The 19,956-nt window shown below is 43.0% G+C and overlaps 1 protein-coding gene across 9 annotated transcripts in view; it reads left to right on the plus strand.

Annotated features, from left to right (window-relative positions):
* Positions 1-19,956, plus strand: part of cep126 (centrosomal protein 126) — a 121,019-nt gene that overhangs the window by 21,962 nt on the left and 79,101 nt on the right. For all 9 annotated transcript variants that reach the window (XM_087987828.1, XM_087987831.1, XM_087987829.1 and 6 more), the window contains exon 3: positions 6,856-7,007. In XM_087987828.1, the coding sequence (XP_087843954.1) occupies positions 6,856-7,007 (152 nt within the window). The remainder of the gene's footprint in view (positions 1-6,855; positions 7,008-19,956) is intronic.

Below are 19,956 nucleotides of genomic sequence, written 5' to 3' on the forward strand. Positions count from 1 at the left end.
ACCCTGCTAGCCACCTCTACCAGGTTATCATAATTTTGGGACATTATCACTCCCATTTTCAGGATGGATTGATGGGCACTAGAGAGCACTCCTGGTATCCCCATACTCAGAGGCTCCTTCCCCTTTCAGCTGTTTAGTGGTCATGATTTTGCTCCAATTCATGGGAGCATTTCCTTACACCCGCTGGATCTCTTCGGGTCTGCCAGCTACCCATCTCCATTTGTCCGCTGGGCAAACTGCCCAGACCAGCTGGTATCTATCCCTCAAGTGCAGTTGGTGCCCTACCCATATACTGTCTAGTTCTTCCCAGAACCTCATGTTTGCACTTGGGGCTGTAATTTGCCCAGGAAGGCCATGATCTGTTGCCATTCCCCTGGGATAAAGGGTTTATTGTTTGCTTTTGGCTGCAACTCTGTTCCCCCTCAAGTGATTGGCGCTAGATTATATTCTTTCACCTTCTGCTGTGCTGAGGGAGCAGTTGGTCCCTGCTGTACAGTTTTGTAGGAGGGGAGAATCTCCCTTTCCTCTGGTACTTTTTCTAATCCTTGTTCTAGCTCCTTCATCCTATCTTCCAGCTCCTCAATTCATTCTTGTTCAATTAGGCCTGCAAATTGGTGCTCTAACATTACCCCTATCTTTTTAGTTTTACTTTGTTTTTCTTTGTCAATCCAATTCCGTTGCTGTACTAATGTCAGGGATGGGTCCCAAACCCCTTTCTTCATCTGTTCTGTCAGCACTAGTCTGTCTGTCTTGTATTTCTCAATAAGGGAGCCTGCAGTATCCCCTTTAAAATCCTGATCTGCCATCTCACAGATTGTGTATCCCCGGATACCACCAACAGAAAAGTGTCCTTAACCAGTGGGACTTCTCTACCCCCTGGCCACTAATACTGTCCCAGCACTGTGCCTATGGCCATAGCAGCCTCCTAAAAAGGTGTGCTCCCTATTGGTGAAACTTCTCTACCCTCCCAACCACCAGTACAAGTCGGTATTGACCGGTCAGCTGGGAATGTTGGCTGAATAGGGTATGCTCTTTACCCGGACTCTTCTACCTTCCTGGCCACTTCTACTGTTCCAACACCACTGGCTAGGCCCAGAAACCTATCTCTAGCCTGCTGTACTGTCTACCGGGGGTCTTATTACCCTCCCAGCCACTGCCACTATTCAAGCTCTGTCATTTTACTACGGACCAACAGGGTATCACGGTTACTCACAGAGTCCACGTTCCCCACCTCAGTAACATGCTGCTCCACTGGAGTTTGACTCTTGGTCAGAGTGATCAGCTCCTTTTCCTCACCACTTCAATTTAAAACACAATAACAGACAGCAGCCAACCTTCGACCAGGCTCTAAATGGACTCTGCATTGCTCGCCCCTACGGAATCCAATGTTACCTGACTTTTCCACTTTTACTTCACAACTCCTAGTGCCCTTGGCACCTCAATGCCCACTCCAAATCCCAACCATCACATGGGAGGGGTTACCCCTCTTAACAGCAGGCTTAGGGCAGGGTTTTTGAGGCAGGCATTACCTTGTCCTTGGGTCGTTTCAGCACAAGCAGCTGGTTATCATACCAGTTAGCACACTTTCCCACTTACACTCCACAGACATGCACTTATACTCAACCCATTACTATCGCACAAGTTACACGTGACAATGGTATACCCTTTTAAACTGTGTCTTTGGCCTGGTCTGACTCTTCCTGTTTGCAGAATCAAAATGTCTCTTACCCCGGATCCCCGATCGTGGCCTTTGACCAGAGCACCTGGATTTAAGAAATCCTGCCGACTATGCCAGTTGTTGTGGGGAAATCACCAGTCTCGGAGTCAGAATTGGGATTCAATGACGGAGTTTATTGTACAAAGAAACCAGATCTCCAGGGAGAGAGAGGGATGTCTGGCAGCACGGCTGTCAGCTGCGAGCCTTCTCTCCCCCTCGGAGCACATGTCACAATGTTTTATGCATTTCATGGTATAATGGTCCAGGTATCGGGTCTTTGTTGGTGCAGCATGGTCTGTTTACAGAAAACATTACAGAGTCATTGTCAGTTTCAGCAGCTACGCAGAAGTCCATTGCTGCAGGAATTGGTCGAGATCGTTCTTCCTGAGAAGGAAAATCGTTTTCCATTTCTGCACATCTAAGGTATTAACACTTGTACACAAGCAGTATCAGGTAGTTAACATTTCTATTGAAGATGGTGACTGGGCTAAGGCAGTAGATGTTACTGATGTGTATTCTTTCCCCCACCCACTTTAAACTAATTATCTATATTCTGTGTCTATTGTGCTGGTATCCTGTTGGCCTCAGGCAGTATCTGTGTGTGCTTTGCTATACTTTTCCATGTAATGACTCAGTGGCCATCTTGTGTCTGTGTGCCCTGTGTCAGCATGCCCTGTGTCAAATCTCACTTCAGAGGGATATGGGCCAGATGTTGGCAAATGAGACTAGATTTATTTAGGATATCTAGTCGGCATGAGTGAGTTTGACCAAAGTGTCTGTTTCCATGCTGTACAGCTGTATGATCATATGTCTATATTTGCAGGTATTCATCTGATTGCTAGTCGTATCCTTTAGATCTCTGTACCTGTTACCAGTGCAGACAAGATGTGCTGAATATCCTCCTTCTGCACAGTAACAGTTCTGTAGGTTACCCGATCACTTGGAGATTCCTCTTTGTGTTTGTAAACCTTTGAACTATTAACAACCAGTTGAAGAAGAGTGAGTTGGCTCTCCCTTTGTATCCCCTCAAACCGTCACAATAAATACATTCAATTCTTTTAACACACAGCTATGTAACATTTCATTAATTGTAGTATTATTCAAAATTAAGGAAACAGTTACAAGGTTTTCTCAAATGCAAGAAGAGGAATCTTATTTACTTACTTACCCCAAGAAAAATAATAAAATGCAGCATCAAATACAGGTATAAAGAGAATGTATATTATGGAAAGGAAGATCGAGAATCAGCAATTTAAAACGTTCTTAGATTCCTTGAGTAGTTATAATGAAGGTGAGACAACAGCTGTTCAGCTGATGCCTTATATTTGAATGCTGGGCAAAAGTGAGGACTGCAGATGCTGGAGATCAGAGTCTAGATTAGAGTGGTGCTGGAAAAGCACAGCAGGTCAGGCAGCATCCGAGGAGCAGAAAAATCGACGTTTCGGGCAAAAGCCATTCATCAGGAATGCCCCATTCCTGATGCAATATCTAACAAATCGGAGGGAACGAGACCCAACGCGTGATGCAGTTATGTGCAAGTCATGGACACTTGGGGAGAGCTAATCCTGCCAATTGGCCAGCCAGAACTCCTCAGCTGGGCTGAGGTAGACCCCCTTGACAGAGGGGATGGGGGGTATTCCAGCTGAAACCCCGTAACTCCTCCAGCAGAGAGTCTACCCACCACAGACCGACCAGTAGTCCGGAACATTTGGCCCAGTTGATCCTGGCGGAAGATGCCACCGAGTACACCGCCTGGCATCACGCATCCTCTCCAGGTCAGCCGAATATGTAATTCCTTTCACTGCTCTGTGGAATTATTTGGTTATACTCTTAAAATCCTATTAGTAAAAAGAAGTGTAACTATGTCATAAAGTTAGTTGCTTTTTTTGGCTTGGTAACTGCATTTAAATAAAACTAAATCTGAAGTTTACAAGTTTGTTCGGAATTCAGTTAAGTAGCTGTGAAGTAACAAAGCTTACACGAATGCTATAGTTAATACACGCAATGGTAGTTTTGATCCTGCAATTGCTCAGTCTCTGTTTTATTGCTGGTTCTTTGTTTTCATTCTTATGTGTTATAAAATGCTACTAAAATGACTTAACACTTGTGTAAGTTATTTTCAATTTTACTCTTGGAGTAAAGACATGGGAAAGAAAATACATGCTAAAACTTAACATCATAATGTTAAAGTGATTAATATTGAATATGTTGGGATAAATACTTGATGCAGAAAGTACATGGAATTAAATTATGAAAACAAATAATAAATAGACATTACGATTTGTGGGAGCTCCTTCCCTAACAGTGCTCTGGGTATACCTACACCAAATAGACTGCAATGGTTCAAGGAAGCAGTTCCCCTTCACCTTCCTAAGGGCAATTGGGGATGAACAATAAATGCTTACCCGGCCTGTGACACTCACATCTCTTGAATGAATAAAAATGAGTTATGAATGATACCTTTCAACTGCTCCTATTTTACTGTCAAAATATTCGGGAAACCCTAATAGGTTGTTGAGTAAGGCAAGGGAGGAAATAGCAGGGGTGCATGAAACATTTTCAGTTCACGGGAACAGTGTCCGAGAACTAGAGGAAAACTAATGTGGTAAGAATATTCAAGAAGGGAACTAGGGATAGACCAGGATGCTACAAGCCAGTCAGAAACTATTGGAAGCAATTCTAAGGGACAGAATTAATTTGCATTTGGAGAGGTAGGGATTCATCAAGAACAATCAGTGTGGTTTTGTTAAGGAGAGGTCATGTCTGATTAGTTTGATTAAACCTCTCAGTGGGGTGACCAGATGTGTAGATGAGAGCAATGCTTTTGATGTAATCTACTTGGAGTTCAGCAAGGCTTTTGATAAGGTCCCACGTGGGAGACTGATAGTGAAGATAAGAACCCATTGGACTGAATGGCTCACAGAGCACCAACTTCTATGAGAAGGGCAGAGCTGCTGCCATCAGGAATGCCAAGCAGATGGCAAGGAGCAGGCAGAATCAGGTCATACCCTTGGAATAGGATCCATAAGCAAAGGCAGAGCTACCTGAAAATGATCAATAACTAGTTTTGCAAGAGACTAACGCTGTCCAGACAGGTGTCACAGACAGGTGCCCTAATTGCTGAAGACTGCGTACATCCCAGCACTGGCTGCTGTGACCTGCCATTCATTTCAAAGTCACTGTCACTAATCCTCCGAAGGAAACAGAGACTTCGGTTCATTGTAGGGAACTATGCTTAGTTCCATTCGCAACCCTTCTGATAATGGTATAAAAGGACATCATTAACATTTTAGTTTACGATGACAGAGAGCATTCATGCTGCAATCTTTCTTCACTCGAAACTGGTAACATTGTTGCTAAATAGCCAGCTTTAATATTTTAGAGATCATCATTGACCTCTAAACATAACTAAACAAGCCGTGTTGTAAAAAGCAAGAACACAACTGTGTGTTGCACAACAAATGACTCACCTCACCCCATTAAAATTTATCATCTTCAGCGCCTATACTTGGACTGTCATGGAATCTTTATTGTTTGCCTGAATTAATACAGCTGCTTCAACATAAAATAGCTTAACCACATCCAAGGGAGAGTATTTGCTTGATGAATGTCAGAGCCAGTGGGTTATTGGTACCTTCTGATACTGATGAACTGTGGCTGCAGTTCTGTACAATTTAGTGAATATTTTGCATCAACTTAGTAAAGTTACTTTCAACAGGACATCCTTCCCTAAAAACCTCGACCTCTGCAAAGTGCAAAAGCAATGTTGTTGCGGAATCACAGAATTCCTATCCTCTGACCTGCTCTTGCAGCCATAATGTTAATCTGGCTGGTTTGGTTCAGGTTCTGGTCGATGATAATTCCAAGGATGTTTTTAATGGGGGACTCAGTGGTAGTAAAGTAATTGCATGTAAGGAAAGATGGTTAGATACTCTGCTGTTTGAGATATTCATTGCCTGGTGTTTGTAAATCTAAGTGGTCTGCAAAACAAGCAGCATCCTGATTTGTCATTCCTTGTCACTGTTCCATCAATGCTTTGGAATTCTGCACCTATTGTGAAAGCATCATAAAATTCACTTTCAGGAGAAAATCCACCATTTTATTTTCAGTAAATAAAACATAATGTATCCTTGCCTTTAGCCCAAAAACACAAAAAAAAAGTGAATGGCGATAAACTATTTCCACTGACTGGCGATTATAGACAGGAGGTTGGAAGAACACAGCAAGACAGGCAGCATCAGGAGGTGGAGAAGACGATGTTTTGGGTGTAACCCTTCTTCAGGACTGGGGTGGGTATAGGGGGAGCTGGAGATAAAGGGGGAGGGTGGGGGCAGGGTGATGAAGTGGGGATAGGTGAAGACCTGATTGGTCAGTGGAAGGAATGAATCCGGTTGGTGGCAGGGAGCAGTGGCAGTGAGGGGGAGGGGCTGGGAAAGGAGTTGGGGGGTGGGGAGGGAGGTTATTTGAAATTGGAGAACTCAATGTTGAGTCCTAATTATTTTAGAAACTGGCAGATTCCTGAGAAGAGACCTGGATGGAGATACTTTGTGACTGATGCAGAATGAAACTGAAAACAGAATCAGAACATTAGATAATTCTTTATGTTGTGTTTTTTTAAATTTAAACAATAAAGCAAGGATTTAGAATTTATACAAAAGCAGATCCCATTAGTGGAATTTGCACCTTATTTGCTCCATTCAAATGCCAGGCAATGACTACCTCGAGCACAAGAGAATCTAACCATCTTTCCTTGATATTCAATGGCTTTGCCAAGTTTGGGTTCCCCAATAAAACATCCTTGGAGTTACAATTGACCAGAACCGAACTAAACGAGTCATATTAATACTGTGGCTACAAGAGCAGGTCAGAGGTTAGGAATTCTGTGGAAAACAATTCACTTCTGTCTCCCAACACCTGTCTACCATCTACAAGACAAAAGTCAGGAGTGTGGGAGGAAACTACCTTCCAGAGTGAATTGTTTATTCCAGGAAGTAACTTGTTGATCATTGTCCTAAGAAATTACATTATGTGTTTTCTCACCTGGTATCTAAGACATATTATGATACTTAAATAAGAGACTGTAAGTTCTTTATAAATCACTGCTCAGTTATTCAAACAGAATTTTGTATTGTTTACAGGGCCCTTGAGGAGAAGCGCAGAGATAATGCAGAGAAAGAACAGAAGTTGAGAGAGGAAGTGCTTCAAGAACGAAAACTGAAGCAACAGGATGCAACTGAGAGATTTCAGAGAGCCCATCTGCCACCATCACAGCGCAGGCAAAACCGAATCGGTTGGAATGAAAATTCTTCATTAAACCTTTTGATAGGGGGCCTTTTCTATTTATCTGCATATTATTTACATCCTCAATAGGTTTAAGAGGTGTAGGAGAGTTAGGGTTTCAGGGGAACTTTAGGTTGACAGATATAAGTCAACTAGGACCATGCACAGTTTTGTAACATAATTACTACCTGTAATTTAGATCATAAAACCATAAGGTATCGGTACAGAATTAGGCTATTTGACCCATTGAATCTGCTTTACCTTTTGATCATGGTTGCTATGTTTCTCAACCTCATTCTCCTGCCTTCTCCCCATAACCTCTTACCAGTCAAGAACCTATCTATTTCCGTCCTAAATACACTCAATGGTTTGGCCTCCACAGACTTCTGCCACATGAGTTCGACAGGCTAACCACCTTGAGCCTGAAGAAATCTCTTTGCATCTTAGTTCTAAAGGGTTGTCCCTTCACTCTGAGGCTGTGCCCTCGGGTCCTAGTCTCTCCCACAAGTGGAAGTATCTTCTCCACATCTACTCTGTCCAGGCCTCTCAGTATTCTGTAAGTTTCAATGAGATCCATCTCTTATCCTTCTAAACTCCATTGAGTACAGACCCAGAGTCTTCAGCTGTTTTTCATATGACAAGTTCTTCATGGATGTAGGTTTGCTCACTGAGCTGGAAGGTTCGTTTTCAAACGTTTCGTCACCATACTAGGTAACATCATCAGTGAGCCTCCAGATGAAGCACTGGTGGCATGGTCCGCTTTCTGTTTATATGTTTGGGTTTCCTTGGGTTAGTGATGTCTTTTCCTGTGGTGATGTCATTCCCTGTTCTTTTTCTCAGGGGGTGGTAAATGGGATGCAAGTCAATGTGTTTGTTAATAGGGTTCTGGTTGGAATGCTATGCTTCCAGGAATTCTCCTGCATCTCTGTGTTTAGCTTGTCCTAGGATGGATGTGTTGTCCCAGTCAAAGTGGTGACCTTCTTCATCTGTATGTAAGGATACTAGTGAGAGTGGGTCATATCTTTGTATGGCGAGTTGTGGATCCGTCTGGTTTCATTTTTTGGAAGTCGGTCTTATTTATTTCTCCAGATGTCTGAAGTGTTTTGAGTAGGGCTGTGATTCAGTTCTCTAGCTGTGGGTTCGGGTCTATTGCCACTTGTTGGTAAGTGTTGGTATCTGTAAGTAGTGCGTTCGCTTTCTCAATGTAGTCTATTTGATTTAAAATGACTGTCAAGTGTCCTTTGTCTGCAGGTAGCAAACTAGAGAACCAAATCACAGCCCTACCCAAAAGACTTCAGAAATCATGAGAAATAAATAAGACTGACTTCCAGAAAATGAAACCTGATGGATCCAACACACCACGCTTCTACAGATTACCCAAAATTCACAAACCAGGAGCCCCCCTCAGACCCATAGTCTCGCTACCTGGAACACCAACTTACAGATTAGCCAAGGAGCTACACCAAAGACTAGAACGCTTAGAAGAAGACTCATGCCACTCCATCCACTCCACACAAGAATTCTTGAAGACCATCAAAGACACCAAGATAGAAGAAGATGAAATAATGGTCTCCTTTGACGTAGCCGCACTGCTCACATCCATCAACATCAACCTGGCCAAGGAAACACTGACTATTGGAAGAACCACAAAAATGTGCACCAAACACCACCAATTACATCAGCAAGGCCAGTATCATCAAGCTAGTGGACCTATCCTTACCACCCACTTCACCTTCAACAACAAAACCTACAGACAAACAAACGGAACACCCTTGGAATCTCTGATATCAGAGTTCTTAGCAGAGGCAGTAATGCAGAGACTTGAACAAACAGCTCTGCCAACATCCAACCCAAACGTTGGGTCCGCTGTATGGATAATGACACCTTTGTCATCACTAAGCAAAACAAATTAGAGGAAACCTTCAGGACCATCAATAATAACCTTACTGGCATAAAATTCACTAAAGAGGAGGAAAGCAACAACAAACTGCCATTCCTAGATGTCACAGTCGAGCGAACAGCCAATGGGGAACTTCAAACCAGCATCTACAGGAAAACAACACACACGGACCAAATACTGAACTACAGACACAATCACCCAACATCCACAAATGAAGCTGCATTAGAACATTATTTCAACAAGCCACCACACACTGCAGCACAGAGGAACTACGCAGAGCAGAGGAAAATCACTTATACGGTGTATTCAAAAAGAACAGGTGCCCAATGAACACAGTCTGCCGATTTCTCAGAAACAAACACCAACAAGCAAACACATCCAGAAACCCTAGCCACTCTCCCCTACATCAAAGACATCTCGGAAATGACTGTCAGCCTACTCAGACCCATTGGCCTCATGGTAGCCCACAAACCCACCAATACACTAAAACAGCAACTAATGAACCTGAAAGACCCTGTGCAGACAACAAACAAAACTAATGTCATTTACAAAATACCTTGCAAGGACTGTAACAAACACAACATCAGACAAACAGGCAGAAATCTAGCCACCAGGATACATGAACACCAACTAGCCACAAAAAGGCATGACCCTCTCTCACTAGTATCTTTACATACAGATGTGGAAGAACACCACTTTGACTGGGACAACACATCCATCCTAGGACAAGCCAAACAGAGACACGCACGAGAATTCCTAGAAGCATGGCATTTCAACCGGAACTCTATCAACACATTGACTTGGATCCCATTTACCACAACCTGAGAAAAAGAACAAGAAATGACATCACCACAAGAAATGACATCACTAACCCAAGGAAACTGAAACACACAAATAGAGAGCAGGCGAAACCACCAGTGCTTCATCCGGAGACTCACTGATGATGTTACCTAGTATGGTGACGATATATTTGAAAATGAACCTTTCAGCTCAGCGAGCAAACCTATATCCAGCATCTCAACCTGAGCTACAAGTCTTCTCAAAACTCGCTAACAAGCTCTTCATTCCTGGGATCATTTTTGTAAATTTCCTCTGGACCCCCTCCAATGTCAACACATCCTTCCTTTCAGGACCTAAAACTGCTCACAATATTCCAAATGCAGTTTGACCCAAGCCTTATACAGCCTCAGCAGTACATAGAGCCATAAAGATGTACAGCATGGAAACAGACCCTTCGGTCCAACCCGACCAGATATCCCAACCCAATCTAGTCCCATCTGCCAGCACCTGGCCCATATCCCTTCGGTCCATGCCGACCAGATATCCCAACCCAATCTAGTCCCATCTGCCAGCACCTGGCCCATATCCCTCCAAACCCTTCCTATTCATATACACATCCAAATACCTCTTAAATGTTGCAATTGTACCAGCCTCCACCACTTCCTCTGGCAGCTCATTCCATACACGTACCACCCTCCATGTGAAAAAGTTGCTCCGTAGGTCTCTTTTATATCTTTCCCCCTCACCCTAAACCTATGCCCTCTAGTTCTGGATTCCCTGACCCCACATATCTGCTCTCATATTCTAGCCATCTTGAAATGAATGCCAACATTGCATTTGTCTTCCTAACTGCTAACTGACCCTGCAAGTTAACCTCAGAATCCTGAATTAAGATTCTGAGTTCCTCTGTGCTTCAGAATTCCAATTCCCCAATAATTAACCAGTCTTGGCCTCTATTCTCCCTACCAAAATGTATAACCTCACACTTTTCCACATTGTTCTCCATCTGCCACATCTTTGCCCAAACTCCTAGCCTGACCAAGTTCTTCTGCATCTTCCCTGCTTCTCAACACTATCTGTCCCTCCAGAAAATAATAAAAGTCACATAGGACTGTAGAACAAGAATTCTGTCTGCAGCATGCAGCAGCTAAAATTATATCACCTAGACATCATTTGGGCGGTAATGATACCTGAGTCAGAGTCAAGATTAGAGTAATGCTGGAAAAGCATAGCAGGACAGGCAGCATCCAAGGAACAGGAAAATCGATGTTTCGGACAAAAGCTCTTCATCAGACCTTTGCCTGAAATGTTGATTCTCCTGCCCCTCGGATGCTGCCTGACCTGCTGTGCTTTTCCAACACTACTCTAATCTTGACTCTAATCTCCAGCATCTGCAGTACCCATTTTTGCCTACAAGAGTCATAGAGACATACAGCATGGAAACAGACCCTTCAGTCAAATTCGTAAATGCTGACCAAATTTCCCAAACTAAACTAGACCCAGTTGCCTGTATTTGACCCCTATCTCTCTAAACCTTTTTCTATTCATGTATCTATCTAAATGTTGCAACTGTATCTGCTTCTACCACTTCCTCTGGCAGTTCATTCCATATACAAACCACCCCCTGTGTGAAAAAGTTGCCCTCAGGTTCTTTAAAATCTTTCTCCTCTCACCTTAAAAATATCCTTCTCATTTTAAACTCCCCACCCTAGGAAAAGAACTTTACTATTCACATTATCTACACCCCTGATGATTTTATAAACCTCTATAAAGTCAGCCCTCCACCTCCTACACTCAAGTGGAAAAAGTCCCAGCCTACCCAGTCTCTGTTTAGAAAGTAGAGCAACATAGAACGATACAGAGCAGAACAGGCCTTTCGGCCCTCGATGTTACGCCGACCTGTGAACTATTCTCAGCTCGTCCCTCTACACTATCCCAAAATCAGCCATGTGCTTATCTAACAATTGTTTAAATCTCCCTAATTCGGCTGAGTTGATTACATTAGCAGGTAGGGCATTCCACGCCCTTACCACTCTCTGCATAAAGAACTTTCCTCTGACATCTGTCTTAAGTCTATCAATTTGTAGTTATGCCCTCTCGTACAAGCTGACATCATCATCCTAGGAAAAAGTATTTCTCTGTCTACCCAATCTAATCCTTTGATCATCTTGTATGTCTCTATCAAATCCCCCCTTAGCCTTCTTCTCTCTAATGAGAACAGACCCAAGTCTCCCAGCCTTTCCTCATAAGACCTTCCCTCCAAGACCAGGCAACATCCTGGTAAATCCCCTCTGCACCTTTTCCAACGCTTCCACATCCTTCCTCTAATGGGGCGACCAGAGCTGTACACAATATTCGAAGTGTGGCCGCACCAGCATTTTGTATAGTTGCAGCATGATATTGCGGCTCCGGAAATCAATCCCTCTACCAACGAAACCTAACACACCGTATGCTTTCTTAACAGCACTATCCACCTGGGTGGCAACTTTCAGGGATCTATGCACGTGGACTCCAAGATCCCTCTGCACATCCACACTACCAAGAATCTTTCCATTGACCCAGTACTCTGCCTTCCTGTTATTCTTCCCAAAGTGCATCATCTCACATTTAGCTGCATTGAACTCCATTTGCCACCTCACTGCCCAATTCTGAAGTTTATCCAAGTCCCCCTGCAACCTGTAACATTCTTCCAAACTGTCCACTATTCCACCGACTTTAGTGTCGTCTGCAAATTTACTAATCCATCCACCTATACCTGTGTCTAAGTCATTGATAAAAATGACAAACAGCAGTAGTCCCAAAACAGATCCTTGTGGCACACCACTAGTAAGTGGACTCCAGGCTGAATATTTTTCATCAACCACCACTCACTGCCTTCGTTCAGAAAGCCAGTTTCTAATCCAAACTGCTAAATCACCCTCAATTCCATGCCTCTGCTTTTTCTCCATCAGCCTACCATGTGGAACCTTATCAAAGGTTTTACTGAAGTCCATGTACACCACAACTGCCCTACCCTCATCCACGTTCTCAAAAACTCAGGTTTGTGAGACACGCCCTGCCCTTGATGAAACCATGTTGACTATCTGAAATCAAATTATTGCTTGCTAGATGATTATAAATCTTATCTCTTATAATCCTTTCCTACAACAGAAGTAAGGGTCACTGGTCTATAATTACCTGGGTCATCTCTGATGCCCTTCTTGAACAATGGCACAACATTTGCAATCCTCCAGTCCTCAGGCACTAAACCTGTAGACACTGATGACTCAAATATCAAAACCAAAGGCTCTGCTATCTCCTCCCTAGTTTCCCAGAGAACCCTCAGATAAATCCCATCCAGCCCAGGGGACTTGTCTACTTTCACTCCTAGAATTGATAACACCTGTGCATAACTAACCTCAATCGTTTCTAGTCTAATATCGCGTACCTCATTCTTCTCCACTACAATATTCTCCTTTTCCTGAGTGAACACCGATGAGAAATGTTCGTTTAGCATCTCTGCGATCTCTACAGGGTCCACACTCAACTTCCCACTTCTGTCTTTGACTGGCCCTATTCCTACCCTAATCATCCTTTTATTCCTCACATACCTATAGAAAGCTTTAGGGTTCTCCTTTATTCTATTTGTTAAAGACTGCTCGTGTCCTCTCTTTGCTCTTCTTAACTCTCTCTTTAAATCCTTTTTAACTGTTCTGTAACTCTCCATCGCCTCATCTGAACCATTTTGCCTCATCAACATATAAGCCTCCTTCTTCTTCTTAACAAGAGATGTAATTTCTGTCGTAAACCATGGTTCCCTTACCTTATCACTTCCTCCCTGCCTGACAGGGACATACCTATCAAGGACACACAATATCTGTTCCTTAAACCAGCTCCACATTTCCATTTTCTGCATCCCCTGCATTTTGCTACCCCATTCTATGCATCCTAATTATTGCCTAATCGCATTATAATTGCCCTTGCCCCATTGATAACTCTTGAGCTGTGGCATGTACCTATCCCTTTCCACCGCGAAACTAAATGTAACTGAATTATGGTCACTCTCTCCAAAACGCTCACCTGCAACTCAATCAAACACCTGGCCTGGCCTGGTTCATTACCAAGCACCAGATCCGGTGTGGCCTCCCCTCTTGTCGGCCCTTCGACATACTGTGTCAGGAAACCCTTCTGTACACATTGGACAAAAACTGATCCATCCAATGTACTAGAGCTATTACATTTCCAGTCAATGTTGGGAAGTTAAAGTCCCCCATAATGACCACCCTGTTCCTTTCACTCCTACTCAGAATAATTTTGCCAATCCTCTCCTCCATCTCCCTGGAACTCTGCGAAGGCCTATAAAAAAACTCGAAGCAGTGTGACCTCTCCTCTCCTGTTTCTAACCTCAGCCCACACTACCTCAGTAGACGAGTCCTCATCAAAAATTCTCTCAGCCACCTTTATACTATCTTTGACTAACAAGGCCATGCCTTCCCCCTCTTTTACCGCCTTGCCTGTTTTTAATTAAAGATCTATACCCTGGAACCTGCAACATCCATTCCTCACCCTGCCGTATACATGTCTCCAAAATGGCCACAACATCGAAGTCCCAGGTACCTATCCATGCTGCAAGCTCACCTACCTTATTTCGGATACTTCTGGCATTGAAGTGGACACACTTCAAACCACTTCGCTGCCAGCACATTCCTGTGACCCTGAAATCCTGTCCCTGTCCTTCTTACTCTCATCCTCCTGTGCACTGCAGCTACACCTCCGGTTCCCATCCCCCTGCTGAGCTAGTTTAAACCCACCCGAATAGCACCAGCAAATTTCTCACCCAGGATATTAGTACCCCTCTGGTTCAAGTGAAGACCGTCCTGTTTGTACAAGTCCCACCTTCCCCAGAATGAGCCCCAATTATCCAAAAACCTGAAACCCTCCCTCCTGCACCATCCTTGCAGCCATGTGTTTATCTGCTATCTCTCCCTATTCCTTGTCTCACTATCACGTGGCACGGGTAACAATCCAGAGATAACAACTTTGTTTGTTCTAGCTCTTAGCTTCCACCCTAGCTCCCTGAAATCCTGCCTTACATCCCTATCCCTCTTTCTACCTATGTCGTTGGTACCTACATGGACAACGACTTGAGGCTGGTCACCCTCTCCCTTCAGGACCCCAAAGATATCATCTGAGACATCTCTGACCCTGGCACCTGGGAGGCAACACACCAACCGCGAGTCTCGTTCATTCCCAACAAACCTTTTATCTGAGCCTCTAACTATTGTGTCCCCAATGACTAACACTCGTCTCCTTTCCCTCCTTCCCTTCTGTGCAACAGGGACAGGCTCTGTGCCAGAGACCTGGGCCCCACTGCATACCCCTGGTAAGTCATCCCCCTCAACAGTATCCAAAACGGTATACATGTTTTTCAAGGGAACGGCCACGGGGGATCCCTCCACTGACTGTTTTTCCCCCTTTCGAACAGTCACCCAGCTTTCTTCGTGCCTCAGTGTAACTACTTCCCTGTAACTCCTATCTATCACAGCCTCTGTCTCCTGAATGATCCGAAGTTCATCCAGCTCCCGCTCCAGTTCCCTAACATGGTCTTGGAGGAGCGAGAGTTGGGTACACTTCCTGCAGATGTACTTGGGTGGAACACTAATGGCGTCCATGATCTCAAACATCATGCAGGAGGAACATTGCTCTCCCTGCACTGCCATCCCTACAAGTCCCCCAGTCACAAAATAAAAAAGAGACGCTTACCTGATATGTCCCTGGTCTTTAAGGTTAGAGGAGGTGGTTAGGTGGGAGGTCCTACAAAGGTAGGGTCTCGGGTTGAGAAGACACTGACTTATCTAGCAGGATGGAAATAAAAATAAGAAGTCCCTCCTTTCCCAGAAATCTAATCTCTCTGACTTCAAATTTAAAAGCACAATCAGTGACTCACCGCTCCCGGCAGGCCCCTGCTCCAAGGTCCCGCCCTTCGAGTTGCTGCTGCCGCTGAGTTTATAACTCAAACCCTTCACTGAAGTGAGATGATCAAAATTTGCAAATTCAAGAGAGAGGGAGGGAGAAGCAAAAGCTAAAAACAGCACTTTTTGTAGACTCAAAAAGAACGAATCAATAACAATAGTTATCAGAAGAGAAAGGAAAACACTCGAAGTAATATTTTGTGTTTATAATGCTTCAGAAACAGAAGGAGGCTCTCTAAGAGCAAAATCCCTTTGTCCAGTTCTTTCCCTGTATCCCTGTAATTTTGTTTCTGTTCAAGTATGTATCCAATTCTCTTTTAAAAGCCATAATTCAGCCTACCTCCACAATTACACAAAGGAAGAAATTCCAGATCCTAAACACTTGCTATGTAAGTAAGATTTTCCCTACATTGGGGTAATTATGACACTGTAGTCCTTGGCCTTTCCACGACTGGAATTGTTTTTCTCAATTTACTTTGTCTCGATCACTCATACAAGTCTGTCAGTGTTTACATCTTCTCTAGAGAACAGAACTCCGGCTTTTCCAATTTATGCTCAATTGAAGGCCCTTATTTCTGGATCGTTCCAATAAATCTCCTACTTTTTATTCTTTCACGGATGTGAGCATTGCTGTAAAGCCTAGCATTGGTTCTCCCTGATTGCTCTTGAGAAGGTTATGGTGAACTGTCATCTTGAACTGCTGCAGTCCACCTGGTAACATTGTTGTTAAGAAGGGAGTTCCAGAATCTTGACCCAACAGCAATGGGAAAATGGTGATTTAGTTACAGGTCATCATGTTGTGTATGGCTTTCTGGCCTTTACATCCTTCTTGAAGTGTGGTATCCTGAATTGAACAAATATCCAAATTATGGTCAAACCAGTGGTTTATAAAGATGCATCATGACTTCTTTGTTTACATACTCTATGCTTCTGTTTATAGAATCCAGTATCTTAACCTGCCTTGCCACCTTTAAATAAGAAATGGTAAAAATTGTTCCATTCAGTAATTATGTCAGCATCCTTTTTAACTTGTTTGTTCATTTTTAGTTTGTGTAAGAATACAGTGCCAATTATAGTCATTTTAGGATATTTCCTGATCAAACTGTTCAAAGGTGTTACTGCACATCCCCAGAGCAAGTGGGAATTGAACCTAGGTCTCCTGGCTTCAAAGTAGGGAGGCTACCAGTGCACCCTACTGTAGATCATTTTAATCCAAAACACAGTTACCAGCAGGTGGAGCCATATAACAAATTAGTGTCTGTAGTCATGTTGCATGGAGTTTAGAAATTGGAGGAAAAGGTGTGAAGCAATGTGGGGCATTCCTGCCTCTGAGCCAGAAGCTCCTGTTTAAGTCCACCCCAGGATGCAACGGTCAAGTAAGGAGTGTTAATAATGCAGCCAAATAGGTGAGTGTCACCATGCAAACCCTTCCAAGATCCGCCTACTGTAGTAAGAGCAGGAAAGATTCTAGGTCATCATGTGATGGAATGGAAGTTAGAGCCTCTACCATCACTATCCATAGCTCCAGACTAAAACATGCAGGTAATCACAACTTGCATTCCTAATGAACTATTCCAGACCATCAGCAAATAAAAATTAGAGCACAGAAAGATGAAGCCCAGTGATTTGGTTTGCATCTTCCACAAGAATTGAAATCTTATCTCACATGCCTGTCCTGTTTCCACACTTCAAACTTTCCCTGTTTTTTTCAACTGCCTGTTTTATTCTATTCTCAACTTTTAAAATGGTCTCTGCTTTAACCATTAACTCATAATTTTTTTCAGTTTCCTATCTTTAATATTATGTCTTTTGATTTAGATTTTTCTATGGTGTAAATAATCTGTTTCTCATCACTCTGTCTCTATAAATTTTAAACATTTCTGTCAAACATATGAAAGGAACAGATAACTTAGAAGCAGGGAGGTTGTATTCACTGGTGGGTGAAACTAGAACTAGGGGGCAGAGTCTCAAAATAAGGGGAGCAGATTTAGAAATGAGTTGAGGAGGAACTTCTTCACCCAAAGGGTTGTGGGTCTATGGAATTCCCTGCTCAGTGAAGCAGTTGAGGCTACCTTGTTGAATGTTTTTAAGACAAAGACAGATGTTTCAACAGCAAAAGAATGAAGGTGAGTGGGTGGGTAACTGGGGCTGAGTCCACAAAAACAAATCAGCCATGATCTTACTGAATGGCAGAGCAGGCTCGCTGGGCCAGATGGCCTACTCCTGCTTTTACTTCTAATGTTTGGAAACTACTCCTTTATCCTGTTGGAGTTCTGGAAGAATTAAGTTCAAGTCTTTCTTTGTAGTTGTATTTATTCAATCCAGACAGTATTGCAGAGAATTTTTGCTGAACCCTCGCCGTGCCTCACATCCATCCCACACATCAGAGCTTATAATTGCACAAAGAGTTTTCCAAATGTGGACTTATGCAAGTTTCATATAGATTCACCATTATTTTTCAATTTTTATTTGCTATACCCTTTCTATAAAGCTCAATATTCTATTGTCTTCTTTTATGGCCATAATCATAAGTTGCTTCATTTAAGCATATATTTCATAGAGTCATAGAGATATACAGCACGGAAACAGACCCTTCGGTCCAACCCATCCATGCTGACCAGATATCCCAACCCAATCTAGTCCCATCTGCCAGCACTGGCCCATATCCCTCCAAACCCTTCCTATTTGTGTACCCATCCAGATGCCTTTTAAATGTTGCAATTGTACCAGCCTCCACACATCCTCCAGCAGCTCATTCCATCCACATACCACCCTCTGCGTGAAAAAGTTGCCCCTCAGGTCCCTTTTATATCTTTCCCCTCTCATCCTAAACCTATGCCCTCTAGTTCTGGACTCCCTGACCCCAGGGAAAAGACTTTGTCTATTTATCCTATCCATGCCCCTCATGATTTTATAAACCTCTATAAGGTCATCCCTCAGCCTCTGACGTTCCAGGGAAAACAACCCCAGCCTGTTCAGCCTCTCCCTATAGCTCAAATCCTCCAACCCTGGCAACATCCTTTTAAGTCTTTTCTGAACCCTTTTAAGTTTCACAACATCTTTCCAATGGGAAGGAGACCAGAACTGCACGCAATATTCCAACAGTGGTCTAACCAACTTTCTGTACACCCGCAACATGACCTCCCAACTCCTGTACTCAATACTCTGACTAATAAAAGAAAGCATACCAAATGCCTTCTTCACTATCCTATCTACCTGCGACTCCACTTTCAAGGAGCTGTGAACCTGCACTCCAAGGTCTCTTTGTTCAGCAACACTCTCTAGGACCTTACCGTTAAGTGTATAAGTCCTGCTAAGATTTACTTTCCCAAAATGCAGCACCTTGCATTTATCTGAATTAAACTCCATCTGCCACTTCTCAGCCCATTGGCCCATCTGATCAAGATCCTGTTGTAATCATGATGAAGTACACCTTTTTTTTAGCAAAAGATTTTTTCACTAGTCTTTCATGGGTGGTGCAGGTAAGACCAGTATTTGTTTCAGACCTGAATTGCCCAAAGTGCTGGTCAACAATGTTCCTGAGCTGTTGCAATCCACCTGGTGTAACTAATCCTGCGTGGTATTAGAAAGGGGATTTCATTTCGGAATGTTCATTGCTCCTGTCACTTTTTGTTTCCATTTTGTGGCAATCCAGACTTATGTAACACTTATGAGGTAGACAAAGTTAAAAATCTCACAACACCAGGTTATAGTCCAACAGGTTTATTTGGAAATACAAGCTTTCGGAGCGCTGCTCCCTCATCAAATAGTTAGTGGGACGGGACCATAGGACACAGAATTTATAGTAAAAGATCATAGCGCCATACAACTGATGTGATGTATTGAACAAACCTAGATTGCTGTTAAGAATGGGGATGCAGGTTTCAATTATGGCAGCTACCTGATGAAGGAGCAGCGCTCCAAATGCTAATGCTTCGAAATAAACCTGTTGGACTATAACCTGGTGTTGTGTTGTGTGCTTTTTAACTTAATTTTTTTCGGCAGTTTCCTGATGGTATTGCTGGATGGTATCTTCAATTAACCTTTCACGTCCACTGAACTTGCCCCATACATCAAGTCAGCCACCTCCTCACAATTCTTTAAGATATTCTTTGAGCACAATCCTTCTTAACGAATCCTTTCCAAAGTAAAAAATAGTATATAATTTTCTTAGAAATGGAAATCTCTAACATCCAAAAATTAAGTTTTAATGTTAATAAAGTACTTGTTTTGAAATATACTATTAAACTAATTAGTGGAGCTGTTTTGCATTGGTTAATATATTTTATTAAGTTTATATTTTGAAGGTTTTTGCCCATCCTGAAAGC

The sequence above is a fragment of the Chiloscyllium plagiosum genome, unplaced genomic scaffold (genome assembly GCF_037043375.1).
Source record: "Chiloscyllium plagiosum isolate Xiang-an unplaced genomic scaffold, Cpla_swu_hap1 HiC_scaffold_6, whole genome shotgun sequence".
In the NCBI taxonomy this organism is placed as follows: Eukaryota; Metazoa; Chordata; class Chondrichthyes; order Orectolobiformes; family Hemiscylliidae; genus Chiloscyllium; species Chiloscyllium plagiosum.